The 17812-nt window shown below is 46.2% G+C and overlaps 1 protein-coding gene across 2 annotated transcripts in view; it reads left to right on the forward strand.

The window, feature by feature from the left end:
• The window catches only part of SLC24A4 (solute carrier family 24 member 4), a 67358-nt gene extending 63631 nt beyond the window's left edge, over nt 1–3727 (forward strand). Inside the window, exon 15 of one of the 2 annotated variants that reach the window (XM_017857875.1) lies at nt 947–3727. In XM_017857875.1, coding sequence (XP_017713364.1) covers nt 947–1099 — 153 coding nt within the window. In that variant the 3' untranslated portion in view covers nt 1100–3727. The remainder of the gene's footprint in view (nt 1–946) is intronic. The other variant, XM_017857876.1, reaches the window with a different exon arrangement.
• Nucleotides 3728–17812: the final 14085 nt, after the last annotated feature.

Below are 17812 nucleotides of genomic sequence, written 5' to 3' on the forward strand. Positions count from 1 at the left end.
CCTGCACATCTGAGCTGACAAATGGGAGACATGACATCCCTCAGGATAGCACGTCAGAATGATCGAGGCCTCCCTACCCCATGTGCCCAGGTCTGTGCTGAGCACTTGACTTCAGCATCACTTTATTGTATCCTTACAACCACCCAGTGAGGGAGATGCTGTTATTCCCATTGCAAAAGAAATCGGGGCTCAGGGGTTAACTTTCCCAAGGTCACAGAATTGGGCAATGGCAAAGCTAGGATTTGAACTCAGGTTGGTCTGTCCTTAGGGAACTCATGACTTTTTACATGCAATGCTCCAGCGAGGTCCTGGGATCCAGCCCCAGGAAGCCTTGATTGAGGGACAAGGAGGAAGACAGTGGAAGGAAGGGTAGAAGGGTCAAGGAGAAATGTAAGATAATTCTCTGCTTTAACCCTCTACCCCAAACACACACACACACACACACACACACACACACACACACGCACATGCAAAGAGAAAGATGGCTCAAGCAGACATTTGCCCAGCCAGGGGTCCATAGGAGCCTTGGAAATTGTGCTAAGAAGACAAGGGAAAAGATCATGGTGCCATGCTCTGAAGCACAGGGGTCATCCAGCTAAAGCCCCCGTTTGTCTCTAGAGAAGGCCTGGGCAATGAGGACCACATGCCTATGACCAGCTGGGAGGAAGTGACGTGCCTGCCTGGGGAGGGCTGCTCCCATGAGGGTGGCTATTGTGTGTCCCTGAGTCAATGCGGCCGGGCCAGAGACTCGCCCTTTCATGGGGCAAGTCTAAGCCTTCCAGGGTTTATTCTGGTCAAACTGAGGATCATCCTGCAGCACACCCCTACGCTTGCCCACATTCTGCAGAATGTTCTAGGCTTCTTCATTTAGGTATCGCTTTCCAGTAGAAATGCCTTTTGTATTTCTTTGCCCTGCAAGCCCAGTTCCTGCACTCTGTCCTCCCAGGTCCTTGGCATCCACCTAAACAAGTGGCAACTGGACCGGAAGCTGGGCGTCTACGTGCTGGTTCTCTACGCCGTCTTCTTGTGCTTCTCCATAATGATAGAGTTTAACGTCTTTACCTTCGTCAACTTGCCGATGTGCCGGGAAGACGATTAGCGCTGAGTCGCGGCCCCTGGGAGCTGATCTGGACACCCTGTGACACTGGCGTCCTCCTCTCCCCTCCTTCCCCCACCACAGGTCTCTCCTGCATAGGCAGCCACTGTCCGTTCTTTCACACACTGGAAGGAAGAGCCATCGTGGTCTTTGTCTGGTCACAGGCCAGACTGCTGGGCGTCCTCCTCCTCCTTGGAGTTCCACCCCTGCAAGGCTGGATTCAGGGGCCATTATCTGAGCAGCTTCGAAGATCCCTAGCTGCCAACCACAGAGATGTGTTGAGCATCTCATCTCTCCTGCACACTTTAGTCAGAAGGACTTCTGCATGCAGTTTGTCTTTCTGTTCTGCAGGCAGCCTCGGAAATGAGGTCATTTGTGAGCACGAGATCACATAGGGCAGGTGCAAAATAGGAATGTTGTTCTCAAGTGTCACCTCCGGCCCAGAGGCGGTTCCTTAGGCAGCATGTGCTCCTGGGAGCCTCCAACTTTTGCTGGAAGCACCCACAGTTTGGAAGGGGCAAGACCTCAACCTGTTGGGGTTTAGGGCCCATGATGGCAGACATTCTACCCCTTTTCCTGGAAAAACTGGAGGAATGAAAATAACTTTTTTTTCTGCAGAAGAGAGAAAATGAGTGAATATTCTTCTCACTTTTATTGATGCATTCAGAGAATAAGCAATGAAATATTAAACAATGAAACATCATATAGGTTCATCATACTTGAAAACTATCATTCCATATGAAAGGATCATGATACACACCAAAAAGGTAATGATCGTAGAGACACAAATCCTCTGTGCACCATCTTGTATTGGCACTGAGGTGTTTGGTTTGAAATAGGGAAAAAGGTAAGAGACTAATGTGGAAAGGTGCTAACTCAGAGACTGGAGATTATAGTTTACAGCTGTACTTTCCAGATCTTCTATGTGACACAATGCACTGTCCTTGTGGGTTTGTCATTTATTTGTTAATGCTGTAGTTTCAAAACCACCCTGTTGAAAGGTCCAGTTGTTTATATGCCCAACAAATTTCATAGCCTGCTGAACTGGACTGAGTGTGTCAGAAGTGCTGGTTAATTATGCAAGAGAGATTGCCTGAAAAACAACAAATTGCTTTCTGGTTAGCTGAAGGCAAGTGTGAAAATCAGAATTTAGAATATTTAGAGCTAAGCTTCTGGAACCACGTAGTTTACTGTACGTGAAAGGCCAAGAATGGGAGGCTGACTCAAAACTAGATAGAAAAATATAAAATAATTTTCGACCACTTCATAGCTCTCAAATATATATTTAAAAGATTTATGAATACAAACCATTTATGGTTTATGGTTTCTAAAAAAGAAAGCACAATTAATTTTATAGAGAGGTTTTTTATTTTTTTAATATTTCTATTGCAAAAGTCTATCCGATTTGATGCACTTTGAATATTGAGATATTTTGCACGGATGAATGTATGGGAACTACCCATGGTGATGTAAGAGGAAAGAACATTTTTTTGTGATTCACCAGACATCGCTTTACACTTGGTGATGAGTTTAAATCCAGTAGCTAATCCCTTCCTGAGACTCAAAGATCGTGACCTGGTTGGAATTTCTGACTGTGCTCTTTAGGGCCTCCGAGTTTCAAAAGGAGGAAGTGTTTGTGCTTGTGTCCCTGAAGTTCCCTGTTGCATGAGCCTGCGACAGGACCTCACCCCCACCACCAGTCTTCTATTGGGGATTCACATCAGTATTAGTATCGTAGCTCCACCAAGTTCAGGCTTCTCTTTTTGTTTTTTTTTAACCTAGAAATTGGTTTCATGGTCTTCAACTTGAGGACAAGGGTGATTTTCCTAAGAAATCAGCCAAGTGAGAAGGCAGGGACCCTGTAGATTCAGCAGTAACAACTTTAGCTGCAGAGATTCCAGAGCCCTCGGGACCACTCTGTCCCCTTAATAGCTTAGTTCGCCTGGTTCCTCCCATCTTACAGGCTCATCTGGGTTCCAAAGTGCTTCTGTCTCTGTTGTGATTCTCCAAACTGCCCTGTGATGTATGTAGGGATTATTCTCCCCACTTAACAGAAAGTAGTGTCTTGGAGAGGTCAAGGGTCTGTAGTTCAATGGCCAGTTATAGCAGAAGAGAGGCCAAGCACCAGTCCATCACCCCTCCCAGGCCAGCCTCTGTAAGTTGGCCACACTTGGGGAGTGAATGTGGGTATGACTTTACCCTCGTGGTTGGTTCTTACTGTTTGAGTCAAAATCTCATCAATATATCATTGACTCCTGGGTTCCTCAGGTCATTTCCTAGTATCTGTCCCTATCCAATGCCTCTATTTTTTCTTGAAAAAAAGACCAAAAATTATTTTTAGCTATGACAAGGCACAGGCCACGTGGCCCCTGATGGCGTCCCTGCTGGTTTTCAATTCTCTGAAGCCTTGTGTAGCTTTCAGAGCATGTATATCCTAATTACCCTCCTCTTCCTCGGCAGAACCCATTTGAGATTCTAAATGGATACTCTTAGTCTCTAAAGTTGTAGTTAGAAACTGAAATAATGTTTTTTAATATGTAATATGCTCCTCTTGGCTAATTTTCTTTTGACTTTAATGTGCCAATGTAACTTCCTTTAAAGGATCTATGCATTTATTAAATCTAGAAAACTGTATGTACACTGTAGGTGGAAAATTCTCTTTTTTAACTAAATATTTTTGCATCACAAGTTTAAAGAATTGCATGATTAATTAGGCCTTCATTTTTAAATTACGCTTTCATCACTACGCAGGATTACTTTAGTTTATTCCCAAAGCTCATTAGCATGGGGTAATTACTCTGCTACAGAAATAGGCAATTTAAAAAAATGAATTTCCCTCTTCTCATTGGGGGCAGAAAAGAAAAAAAAAACCCATTGTACTCAGATGAAAAATGCCTATAGAGACAGGAGCAGGTTGTGCCTGTGGACTTCTGGTTTGGAATTTTGCCTCACCAGGTCAAGCGTAGTTAGAGTGGAAGGTGTCCAGTATGTTGAGAACCTGGCCCTGGAGGAGGGTTCTGGGTCAGCTCCAATGAGAGACTGGTAATTAAGGGCACCGTGAGCAGGACAGAGTCCTCGCCTTACCCACCCCATCTTTCCTGTTACCCACAGTCTGCTGGCCCTTGTGCCTCTTCTCCTTGTCACCTGTGTCTCCTCCTTGTGCACAGAACTGGCTGCCCTTATGAATTTTCTTTTTTTCTTTTCTTTCTTTTCTTTTTTTTCTTTTTTTTTTGAGACAGCGTCTCACTCTGTCACCCAGGCTGGAGTGCAGTGGCACCATCTTGGCTCCCTGCAACCTCTGCCTCCTGGGTTCAAGTGATTCTCATGCCTCAGCCTCCCGAGGCTGTAGCTGGGATTACAGGTGTGTGCCACCACACCCAGCTAATTTTTGTATTTTTAGTAGAGACAGGGTTTCACCATGTTGGCCAGGCTGGTCTCGAACTCCTGACCTCAGGTCATCCACCTGCCTCAGTTTCCCAAAGTGCTGGGATTACAGGCGTGAGCCACCGCGCCCAGCCTGCCCTTGTGAATTTTCATCTGCTCCTTACCCCTCACCTGTTAGGACTGTTTCTTGCTTTTGCCCCTGTCAGTCCCCTGCCTTAACAGACCCAAGCAGCTGATAAGGCACCAAGCTTCCCTGACCAGGTAGGGTGTGTGTATCACCCCAGGGCAGTCCTGCAGACCCTGACCAAAGCCCGTTCCTGGGCAGCCCAGGGTCCAGGTTTCTTCCACTTGCTCTTCCCTGTTAATGGAGATTTGCAAGCCTAATTGCATCAGCAGTAGCTCACCTCTCAGAGAACCCTGACTCCCCAAGCAGACCAGGATTTCGGGAAGGGTGTGGGTGGTGTCATTGCTGGATACCCGTCTTTCTGCCTATCCTTTCTCCTCTCTGAATCCTGGGGCCCCTCCCCCTCCTTAAAGCTGGGTTGGACACAGGGACAGGAGAGGGACAGGAGAGGATCAGAGTTCATCCCCCACTGGGAAAAAGCAAGAGCGAATGAATCCCAGTGCCAGCGGCTGAGGCTACCTTCCGTGCCTTCCCTCCATGGGAGACAGGCGAGTTGGGCTTAGGAAACTGGAACTGGAAAGGTTCTGTTGCCACACTTTGGAACTTTCCCCCTGGGATTCAGCAGTTGAGAAGCAGAGACCTTTCTGCCCTGGGTGAATGGGTCCTTGGGGGAGGGGTTGGTCTGTTGTCTCACATTCGTGTCTTTCCTTTCCTTCTGGGCCATGCTCCCTCCTGGCTAGAAAAAGGTGGCTGTGCTGTCCCTGTGATCCACTCTCAGCAAATGCATGTGGCTCAAATAAACAAAGAACTTACCTGTCAGAGTGAAAATCCTCAGGAGATTGTACCCAAATGCCATGCTTTACATATTTATGGTCTCTCTAGTGTGCTCCAGACGTGATTCCCAGGGAGCCCTCCTCCCCTGGGGGCAGTTAGCAGGCGTACCTGGGGCACCTGAGGTGGTCCTCCTCTCCGCAGCTTTGGTGCCACACTGTGCCCATAGAAACTTCTAGAAATTTCTGAAAATGCTCTGTGGGCAGCTCTTGGGTGGTAGTAAGTCCGTCAACCCCCGCCTAACCCTGGGCCTGAAGCACTGCCCTTGCTCTCTCTTTGTGTGTGTGTGCACCCAAAGGATTTCCTGGTCTCTGTAGCTCATCCTGTGAGCCCTTCAAGCATGAAGCCTCCCTCGGGGGTTCTCAAAGCACGGAGAGGGGCCCTTCCTGTCCTTCGGGAAAATCTTCCCCACTGTGTCAGTTATATGGGAACAAGAGTGAGGGGGTCTTTCTCTAGGCCTGTGCCATAGGACGGAGAACACGAGATTCTGCTATTCACTTTGAGCCACAACCTTTGCCAGCCTGGCTTGTGTAGGGGGAACCTTCGCCTTGCTGCAAAGAGCTGTTCCCCAAAGGGCATATCCACAGGGTACAGGTTCTAAAAAGGCCTTTTTTTTTTTTTTTTTTTTTTTTTTGAGACAGAGTCTCACTCTGTTGCCTAGGCTGGAGTGCAGTGGCGCCATCTTGGCTCGTTGCAACCTCCACCTCCCGGGTTCAAGTGATTTTCCCACCTCAGCTTCCCCAGTAACTGGGACTACAGGCATGCGCTGCCACGCCCAGCTAATTTTTGGATTTTTAGTAGAGAAGGAGTTCCACCATGTTGGCCAGGCTGGTTTCGAACTCCTGACCTCAAGTGATCCACCTGTCTCGGCCTCCCAGAGTGCTGAGAATACAGGCGTGAACCACCGCGACTGGCCAAAAAAAAAGCATTTTGATTTAGGTTGCTGTGTTTGTTTGTTGATAAAGAAAACTAAATTGGGACACTAGTTTTGTGCTCAGCTTTAGGCTGGGTAGCTAATGAGAGGATGTCCAGCCTGTCACTGTGCTCCCAATGCAAAGAAATGGGTGCTCGTCCAGAATCAAGAGAAGAGGCACTTCCCTCCCATTCTGTGACCAGGGTGGAGCTATCTTTCCAGGGAAGCCAGCTGAGAGGTTTTAGGGCTTTGGTTATTTGATGGGGGTTTTAAAACTCCTAACTTTTCAATGACAAATGGCTCCCAGGTGCCATTGTCTCTGTTAAATCCTGAAACATTCCCAAGCACACACTGCCAGAGGCACGGCTCGTCTTTCCCCTGCATGTTTCTAAGGCTCTTTATTCAGTCTCACGGTGTCAGTGTCCAGCTGTCAAAGTTGTGAATCTTCCTCCCGCTTCTGAACAAGGCTGACAATATACTTTCATCAAGTCTAGGAACATGTCTGCTGCTGGGATACCCTGGTACCAGGATTTGAGGGCCACAGGCGGCATCTCTGAGAGCTGAAAATCCACACTGTGCCTGTGGGAAAGTCAAGCCCTTGGCTGTGTGGCTTTTCTATCCCTTGGATTTACAGGTCTGAGAACTGGCTGTTCCTTAGTTATAACTCCAGTGACAAATGCCGGCTTAAGCCACACCTATTCCCACTGTTGCTAGAATTCAAACAGTTGCTTTTTTTTTTTCTTTTTGAGACAGGGTCTCACTCTGTTGCCCAGGCTGGAGTGCAGTGGCTCGATCACAGCTCACGAAAGCCTCAAACTCCTAGGCTCAAGTGATCCTCCTGCCTTGGCCTGAAAAGTAGGTAGGACTATAGGCACATGCCACTACACCCAGCTAATTTGTTTTCATTTTTTTTTTTAGAGACAGGATCTCGCTGTGTTGCCCAGGTAGGTCTTGAACTCCTGGCCTCAAGTGATCCTCCTGCCTTGACCTCCCAAAGTGCTGGATTACAAGCGTGAGCCACTGCACCTGGCCCAAGCAGTTGCTTCTTATGCGATATGTTGGTTGGGACTTGTCCATGGACCAGGCCAATAAAATTCTTAATCCTGCAAGGAGTCAGTACCCTCATCACTCCATCAATGGAAAACAAATGTTTTAAGCTATCAAGAGAGGGAATGTGCAGCTTTTGGTTTCTAGATGCGTGGTTTGGTGTGATCTGCCTTTGTGCCTAAAGGGAATGTCCCAAACAACAGAGCCTTCTTTGCGGTCACTCCAGAATTCTCTACACAGAATTTCTCAAGTCCGTTCAGGACAGACACGCAGTCCTCTTTCAATGGAAGAAGAGAGAACTTTCCCCCTCCTGAAATGACTGCAGTGCAAACAAGGCAGCTCTGTTTTTCCAAATAAGTTGTTCTTGTGAGTTTTTTCTGGCCACTGGGCATCTCCACCCTCACCTTTCATCCCTGCCCTCTAAGCTGCAGACCCCATGACCACACTGTCTGCTTCCTTGAGCTTCCTGCTCGAGGCTTGGACCTGGGGGACCTTCAGACCCTGCGGACAGAACTGTGGCTGAGCCACTGTGGCCAACTCTTGGGGAGCTCCACAGTGGGGGTTGCTGGTCTGTGAGGCTAAGTCTCCATTTCAGAATACACACTCCCTGGCAGGGCGCCTCTGCCTGTGTCTCCTGCCCAGCAGCCGCCACCAGTTGCTGGTGTCTGAGCACAAAGAGAGCTTTGATTACCTAGAGAGGAAAAAGGCTGTCAGCCAGATGCAGCCAGACCCATGGGTAGATGCAGGAGTTGCTAAGGAAGGGGCCGAGTCAGGAGAGGCCAGGCGGATCCACAATGCCCATGGGGATGCAGGCTGGGCATGGTTTCTGAGGGAACCTACCAAATAGCAGGTAGATGGAATCAGAGGACTCTTGTGTCCTGAAAGAACCTCCTTAAAAACAACTAAAACCAAGAACTTCTGGGGCTGTTCACACGTTGTTCGAGTCCGCCCAGGATCGTTCTGGCACGCTGAGCTGAACACCACCATCTTTGTTCATTCTCTCTCTAACGGGCAAAGCAGGATCATCGAGTTGAAAAGTTGTAAATAATGAGTATATTTATCCCCCTATTTATTTTTTCAATAACTGTGACCTCCTGCACTGTGAATGCTCTATGACATGAGATTCTTAGTTTAATAAAACTGTCATTAAATTTGAATGAATTGATATTATTGGTTACTGAACACTGGCATGAGTTTATTTTTATTGTGAAGAAAAAAATCTACAGTAAATCTAAAGTAAACCTTTCTAAGAAATCTAGCAGTCAGTATTGTAATGCAATATATCACAATCTGTACACTATCAATAAAATAAATGAGCACAAGTTATCTTTCCCTAAATAGAGCTTCTAGTCACGTTTTAATAGACACACACCTGTTTGTATTTTTGAAAGAATTCTATACAGTGGAATAACAGCCATTCGAAACCATTTCTATTTGCATATTAAGAAAAAACTTCAAAAAGGATAAGGGGCGGAGCTTTTTAATGACAATGGTCGGTAATAGACCGAAACAGCAGAATTCTCATCACTTACCTTGGCTTGCATGAGTGGGTCCAGAATGACTCGGTCGAACCTCAGCAGCTTCCTAGGGTGGGACCTGTGCAGTCACATATGGCCCCACATTGGAAGGACCCAGCTTGGTTGCACCACCTTAGAAACCCTCAATGATTTTTTTAAAGGAGCCCCACCTTTTCCTTTTGCAGTGGGCTCTGCAAATTACATAGTTGGTCCTGCTCATCAGAAAGAAGGTCGATGTTACCGGTTCTTATGTCACGGGAAATTGAGGTTCGGGAGTAGAGGTTTTGGTTAATTCCTTCATTCTGCAAAACATTCCTGAGTCCTAGCTGCCATGAGTGTCACCACAAACTTTAACATGCACATGAATCAGTTGGGTATCTTGTCAAAAAAGCAGGTTCTGGTTCAGCAGAAATGGGATGAGGCCCAAGAGGCTAGAGTCCTAGCCCGTTCCCAGGTGATATCCATGCAACCGGTTGACACTGAACAGTGAGAAGATAGATCAACCCTACTCACACCCAAGCTTGCTCACACGTGGGGCTTCTCATCAGTCTGCAGCAAGATGAGTATAGAAATCAAGAGAGAATATAAACATTGATGGAAATGTGATGAGTAATTTTGTTGGAATCTGTTTTTTTATTGCATCTTTCTAGTTATTTCTTTATATTGCATTACAAAAATATCCATCCACAATGGACTAAAATTGTTTTAAAATATTGTTTGAATCTTGCCCACAGATAGTTCAAGAAGTTCTACTTTAGATGGGCTAGAAACCCTTTTCATTTTAACTCATTCCAATTCATCTATGAGGTAGGAAGTCAATTATGAAGTAGGAAGGACCCTATCCTAGTCATTCCAGTGAGTGGGCTTTGTGGGTTCTGTAGGCCTTGTACTCAAGGCTCTGGGCATCCCAGTGTCCCCCTTGCTATCTGGCACTTCATCGCTTACAAAGCCAATGAAACAGAATGGGTGTCATTCCCCATTTACAAAGGGGTCTCTAGGCTAGTGACTGTGAGAACCAGCCTGAGAAGCCACAGCCCCTTCCATTGCCCAGGGCTGCCTGGAACAGACGAGGGAGCAGGAGTTCAGCTGAATCTGATCTACCTGGGAGCTCGTCCCCTCAGCTGCCTTCACAGCCACAGCTCAGTCTCTGTCAGCTTGGTTTCTTTGTTTTTTGGTTTGGATTTTCTGTTTGTTTGTTTGTTTCAGAGACAGGGTCTTGCTGTGTTGCCCAGGCTAGAATTGAACTCCTGGGTTCGAGGGATCCTCCTGTCTCAGCCTCCCAAGGACCGGGGACAACATGCCTGGGCTACCACACCGGCTCTCTCAGGTTGTTTTTGATGTTTCCTAAAAGTTGCTCCAGGCAATTGCAAGTTCACACAGGTCCTGGTGCAGGTGGTCTGCTGGCCCTCTGGTTCCAGAAGCAGGCCTCTCCCAGGCTTCTGTCACCTGCATTTGCTTGCTGGTGTCCACCAGGAAGAGCAAAGTGGTAGAGTGGGGAGGAGACATGGGAGTGGATTCTGACCTCTCTCTGTCCCCACCAATGGACTCTCTCCCACGACTCAGTCTCCGCTCACTGCCTGTGAGGTCTGAACATCCTGTCCTCTGCCTTGAATGTCAGATCATGATAACCCCGGGCTTTTGCTCTCCTCGGTCATTCTGCAGGTTTTAGCACTGTAGATAGTGTCCTCCCAAATAAACACATTCTCTCTTCTGATTCTCCTCTGCTTCTGCTTCCTTTTTTTTTTTTTTTTTTTTTTTTTTTTTGTGATAGGTTCTTGTTCTATCACCCAGGCTGGAATGCAGTGGCATGATCATAGCTCACTGCAGCCTTGACCTCCCGGCTCAAGTGATCCTCCCATCTCAGCCTCTTGAGTAGTTGGGACTACAGGCACATACCACCTCCTTCGCCTCCTTCGCTTCATCATTTCTCCATCTCCTCACCTGGCTTCTCCTCCACCTGCTCCTTAAATGAAAGTGTTTCCCTGCATTCCAACCTGGAGCCTCTTTCTCCTGACCAGCAGTTTTCCATCCTGGCTGTCCACTGGAGTCATCTCTGGACTTGAAAATACACAGACACAGAAACATTTGTTGACTTCCAATGGCCTCAGTGGATGACCTGAGGTGACCTGTCTCATATTGCTAACATCATCACCCAGGAATGTCCCTTCTCCCTCTTTATCTTGCATGACTCTGTGCCTATCCTCCTACTACTCCCTCTCCCTCTACTTGAAATAGCTTCTCCAGTCCTCTGTCCTGCAGAGTAGAGCCCATACTTCCTTCAAGGCCTTCCCAGACCCCCAGGCCAGAATGAATCACCTGCCTCTGGTTTTTATGATCTTTTGTTTGTAAGCTTGCTTCTATTATTATTTGGTAATCATTCATTTGGAATGTTCTTGAACAAGCTCAGTCTGAAATATTCTCACCTGTGGCCCCCACCAAACATGGGTACCAATCTGAGGATATCTAAACTCATCTCTCATACTGGTCTTTGAAACCTAGAAGCAGCACAAAGGTACTTTTTCACACATTGATTCATTCAACAAACATGTACTGAGGGCCTACTCTGTGCCAAGTGTCATGCCAACTGCTGGCTGCAGAGATGGAGGGAGCTAAGTGTCCCTCAATTCTGGGAGGAGGTGAACTCAGCGGGGCTGCAGGAGCCCAGAGAATGGGCACCCAATCATCTCAGCAATCGAGGAAGACATGGACTCAAGCCAATAAGAATGAAGGGTGTCAAGGGGGATGAAGGGGAGTCATGCACACAGACATACATTTAAATCACAGCAAACATTTTGTGATTTAAAAGGAGGCAATGAATAACCAGGAAAAAGTACGATATAGAGATTATGAAAGAATTCCAAGTAGCTCAAACCGGAAACCTCATGGGGGCTACAGTGGGCTGAATAATGCGCCCCAGAGATGTCCACATCCTAATCCTCATAAGCTGTGATTATGCTTTCTTACATGACAGAGGGGAATTTGCAGGTGTGATTAAGTGAGGGATGTCGAGATGGGGAGATAATTTTGGGTTATATGGGTGGGTTCGAGGTCATCACACTGTGCTCATAAGAGGTGGCCAGGAGGGTCAGAGAGAGGAGATGAGCTGATGGAAGCAGAGGTCAGAATAATGTGGGGTCCATGAGCCAAGGAATGCAGGAAGCTTCTAGAAGCTGGGAAAGGCAGGAAATGGTCTCCCCAAGTCTCCAGAAGGAAAGCACCCCTGCTGACACCTTGATTTTAGCCCAGGGAAACTCATTTTTGGATTTTTGACCTTCTGAACTGTAAGATTATAAATGTGTGATGTTTTAAGCCACTAAATTTATGGTGATTGTTAAATCACCCACAAGACATAGCACAGGGCCCAGGAGTGAGAGCGGGAAGAGAGAGATGCAGGTGAGGGTGCATCTGAGTGTGGGAGGGCCATGAGGGGCAGCCAGTAGGGAGCCACTGAAGGCAGCTTCCCAGAGCAGTGGCTGCTTTGGATTCCAATTTCTGAAGGGCCACCCGATTCAGTGTGGAGAATGGCTGGGATGAGGAAATGGTAACAAGACCAGAATAACAGTCATCAGCCAGGAGCCAGAAGCCCAGAAATGAGGTGAGGCCATTTGCAGAGAGGAGAGGTCATCTCAGGGTAGGTGTTCAGTGTTTGCAGGGTGACTTGTAGGTGCATGTGGAGGTACCGTCACCCACAGGATTTGGGAACTGATTATCGAGAGAAGAGGGAGAGAGGAGGAGAGCAAAGTTCCCAGCCCTCTGACAGGGAAGCCCAGGGGAGGAGCAGGTTTGGGGCATGGGAGATGATGAATCCCATTTGGATCGTGGCATCTGGGAAGTCTTTGGGATTTGGGATGCGTGATTTGACCTCTCAGAGACCCTCATCTCATCCTCTGCAAAACTAGGATGGTGAACTTCCTGCAAAGCCCGTTATATGAATAATGCATTCCTGTTGCCTGGCCTGGTGCCTCCAACTTAGCCAACACCTATGCATGGCCGCTATGATGGCAGGCAGAATGCAGACACCGTGCGACAAAGAGGAACTGCTCCCCTCAAAGCTTCCACTCTCGTTCCCTTGCTGCCTTCTCTCCAGAAGGCTGGTCTCCCCAGGGCAAAGGAGAGCATGATCTGGACCTCTTAAAGTTTGATCACTGGGTTTGGGTGTGGAGGGGATTCTGGAGCCTGGTGAGTGCCTCAAGCCTGGGTGCCTGGGATGAAGATTTCTCCTGCAATGTGAGAGATGGCCGCCCACCTTGAGGCTCAGCCCTGGAGCTTGGGGATGGAAGAGGAGATGGGATGGGAGGCTCTCAAACTGCCTTCTCTGGGATTTTGGCTGTGGAAGGAAGAGTGTGTGAGAGAAAAGCTGTGGGAAACAAAGGGGGGCCTAGAGCTCTTGCCATGCTCCCCCTTGGGCGCTGGGCATGGTGGTCAAAGCCAGCTGGGCTGGCCCACAGAGTCCAAGGGAGGGCAGCATTGCCAGGCATGCAGGGAGCCAGTTCCCCATGTGTGGGGCTGCTGACCTGCAAGCAGGGGCTGACTTGGGCCTTCTGGGTCAGAGAGCTGGATGTGGCAGAGAGGTCTGTAGGTCCAGTGAGTCACTGGAGGCTGAGCTGGCACAGTGCAGCCGCTGGACTGTGACCAAGCTGGGACTGAACTTCTTGGGTCCCCGGAAACCCCTGAGGCTGGGGCAAACTAAAATAATCTGTCACCCCAGGCCAGGGCTGGCTTCTTGGGGATGTGACTCATGCAGTTGCACAGAGCTTGTGCTTAGAGGGGGCCCACACTTAGAAGCGTCCTGTGCTAGGCTTAATGCTCTGCTGTTGCAATCTGTAATTCTTGAAATCTGTACTTTTTTTTCAGGAGGGGGTTTTTATTTTGCACTGGGTCCCACACATTTCATAGCACATCTTCCCATAGGCCAAGGTCACCCATGTGGACCACACGCTGCATGTCAGAATCTGCAGCTTCTGTCAACGAGACCCTTGGGAGGTGGGGACATTGAGTCTCCCTATTTGGTCCTCAACATCACCTTGTCCAAGCTTCACTAATTAATGGCAGCTGAATTGAACCCAAACTTCCCCGAACACACCTCTTGGCACCTCTGTCAGGGGCAGGGCACCAGGCAGAAGTCATTGAAGAGCCCACCAAACTAGACATCTGTTCTACTCTTATAAAAATCAATAAAGGAAAAAATAAAAAATAAATCAATAAAGGGAAACTGACATGTGTCGTGAACTTACAATGTGACAGACACTGTTAGCCACTTTCCATATAATCCTCACAAGCAGCTTAGGGTAGGTATACCTCTACCTATCTTCCAGAAGAGAAAACTTGGGCCCAGAGAGGGTAAGAAGAAACTTGCCCAAGATCACACAGCCAGCAACAGTGGGGCTGAGACAGGAACCTGGGCTGTGTGGTTCCAAAGCAGCCAGAGCTTCTGCCCCTCCCTGCCCCGTCCCGGCACCCAGCCAACCTCAACAGCTCTTTAAGAAAGTGAGTCCCGCTTTGGGAATGTTCTTAGCTGAAGTCCCAGAAGCCTCCTGCTGAGTCCACACCTGTCTGCAGACTCTCACCTGGGATGACAGCAGAAGCCCAGGCTGGGACTGTGGCTGAGAAGACCAGTGTGGGATCAGATTTCCCATCAAACTGGCTTGTTGCCAAACCATGATTTCAAATAAATCACCCGGGTTTATTACACTGAAGAACACTTGAGAACACATTTGATTTTCAGAGGAAGTAAATATCCCCAAAAAGGAGAAGTGAAATAAAAACAAATCACATCCTTACCCCCAAGTAGTTATGGAACATCTCTTTTGCTAAGCACACTATACAAGGAAGTGTCACAGGCAGTCCTGGTCCTCCAAGCAAAAGGCAGGCAAGTAGGATTAACAATGATTAGGAACTGCAGCACCTGTCAATGGTAGGCACTTAAGCTTTCCTAGGCAGCACAGGCATACCTCGGAGACATTGCAGGTTCATTGGTGTTCACTTCCAGACCACTTCAATACAGCGAATATCACTTCATTGTGCAAGTTATATGTATTTTTTTTTTGGTTTCCCAGTACATATAAAAGTTATGTCTATACTGTAGTCTATTAAGTGTGCAATAGCAGTGTATCTATTATGAGAAACAAATGTGCATACCTTATAATTAAGGTATGCAATATGCTTTATTGCTAAAAAATGCTGACGATCATCTGAGTCTTTTTGCTGGTAGAGGGTCTTACCTTGATGTGATGGCTGCTGACAGATCAGGGTGGTGGTTGCTAAAGACTATGGCAATTTCCTAAAATTAGACCAGAATAACGTTTGCTGCATCGAATGACTCTTCCTTTCATAAAAGATTTCTCTGTAGCGTGCAATGCTGCTTGATAGCATTTTACCCACCATAGAACTTGTGTCAAAATTAGAGTTCATTCTCTCAAACCCAGCTGCTGCTTTATCAACTAAGTTTATGGAATATTATAAATCTTTTGTTGTCATTTCAACAATGTTCACGGTGTCTTCACCAGGAGTAGATTCTATCTCAAGAAACTACTTTCTTTGCTCATCCATAAGAAGCAACTCCTCATCCATTCGTTTTATGAGATTGCAGCAATTCGGTCACATCTTCAGGATGCCCATGTAATTCTAGTTCTCTTGCTATTCCCACCACATCTGCAATGACTTCCTCCACTGAAGTCTTGAACCCCTCAAAGTCATCTACGAGAGTTGGAATCAACTTCTTTCACACTCCTGTTAGTATTGATATTTTGACCTTCTCCCATAAATCACAAATGTTCTTAATGGCATCTAGAATGGTGAGTCCTTTCCAGAAGGTTTTCAATTTACTTTGCCCAGATCCATCAGAGGAATCACTATATGTGGCAGCTATAGCCTTAGGAAATGTATTTCTTAAATTATAAGACTTGAAAGTCTAAATTACTCCTTGGTCCATGGGCTGCAGAATGAATGTTGGTGTTAGCAGGCATGAAAACAACGTTAATCTCCTTGTATATCTTCATCAGAGCTCATAGGTGATCAGGTGCATTGTCAATGAGCAGTCATATTTTGAGGAGAAGAATCTTTTTTTTCTCTGCAGTAGGTCTCAACAGTGGGTTTAAATTTTCAGTAAACCAGATGTGCTGTCATTCAAGCCTTGTTATTTCATTTACAGAAATAATGAAGTGTTATTTCATTTCTAGGAAGAGTTGATTTAGCATAATTCTTAAGAGTCTGAGGATTTTTAAAATGGCAAATGAGCATTGGCTTCAACTTAAAGTCACCAGTTGCATTAGCCCTTAACAAGAGAGTTCAGCCTGTCCTCTGAAGCTTTGAAACCAGGCATTGACTTCTCCTCTCCAGCTATGAAAGTCCTAGATAGTATTTTCTTCCACTAGAAAGCTGTTGTGTCTCCACTGAAAACCTGTTGTTTAGTGTAGCTGACTTCCTCAGTGATCTCAGCTAGATCTTCTGGATAACTTGCTGCAACTTCTATATCAGCACATGCTCCTTCCTTTGTACTTTATTTTGTATTTATTTGTTTTTTTTTTTTAAATACCCCTTGGTGATCTGCACACCTTGTACTTTTATGTTACAGAGATGATTTCTTTTCTTAAACCTCATGAACTAACGTCTGCTAGCTTCAAACTTCTCTTCTGCAGCTTCCTTGCCTCTCTCAGGCTTCAGAGAATAGAAGAGAGTGAAGACCTTGCTCTGGACTAGGCTTTGGCTGAAGGGATTGTTATGGTTGCTTTGATCTTCTATCCAGACCACTCAAACTTTTTCCAACTCAGCAATAAGGCTGTTTTCCTTTCTTATCATTCATGTGTTCCCTGAAGTGGCACTTTAATTTCCTTCAAGAACTTTTCCTTTGCACATTCACAACTTGACCATTCAAGGGCCACTTCCTCCCTCCTTCAGGCCTCCCTGACTGTCCTTCACAGAATGGGAGGAAGCAAAGAAAACCATGAAAAATGACTCTCTTATGCCGAACGTTTATGAACAGTATTATCAGAGCAACTTAAATTATCTCTATAACTCATGGCCTCTTTTTTTAAATAATAAAATATGTAATACTCTTTACTATAAATTCCACATAGCCAACTGGTTTTCATAGAATGCTTTCACTGATTTTTGCCATACTCTTGTATCTCTAACCAACCTATGGTTGCAATTGATGAATAACATTAATGCTGTAAATGCAGACATTTTTGTTTATACTAACTGGGTGCAATCAAAGGGAAACAACAAAGATATAAGTCAGAACTTCATTCATTCATCAACAACATGCATGACTTCACTGCAGAATAAGACAATAGTTTTTGAAAACTGGAAGAAAATGTTCTTAGTTTTTTATGCTTTTCACAAGATAATGACTAAAGACATGACATACTTTCAAAAAGCAGCTTCTTTGAAGTATAATTGACACATGATAATTGTCCAAGTTTAAAGTGTACAATCTACTAAGTCTTGATCTATGTATAGACCCACAAAACCATTACCATGATCAAGATAATGAAGATATCAGTCAACCCCAAAAGTTTCCTCATGCGCAGTGGCCTTGATTTTTTTTTTTTTTTTTCATTTCTACATGAATGTAGTGGGCAATGTTCTATTCTAATGCCAATATCCATTTTTTTCATCCTTCCCAATAGAATCTTAATTTTGATCAGGTTTCAACTCCTCCACAGTATGATCTGAGAAGGTTACTCTTACCCCAGGACCAGGCATAGATCCTAATTAACCTAACCATTGCATGACATTCTCTTATTGACTGGGGTGGGGATGTGACCTATGTTGACCAATCACACTATATGGAATTTTATTCCATGCTTAGGAGAGAGGCTTTTCCTGACTTTCTACAGGATGGACCCAGGCAACATGATCCTGGTTGTCACTGTAAGTTATCTTGGAACCACAGGAGA

Source organism: Rhinopithecus bieti, unplaced genomic scaffold (genome assembly GCF_001698545.2).
Source record: "Rhinopithecus bieti isolate Rb0 unplaced genomic scaffold, ASM169854v2 scaffold_41913, whole genome shotgun sequence".
Classification (NCBI taxonomy): Eukaryota; Metazoa; Chordata; class Mammalia; order Primates; family Cercopithecidae; genus Rhinopithecus; species Rhinopithecus bieti.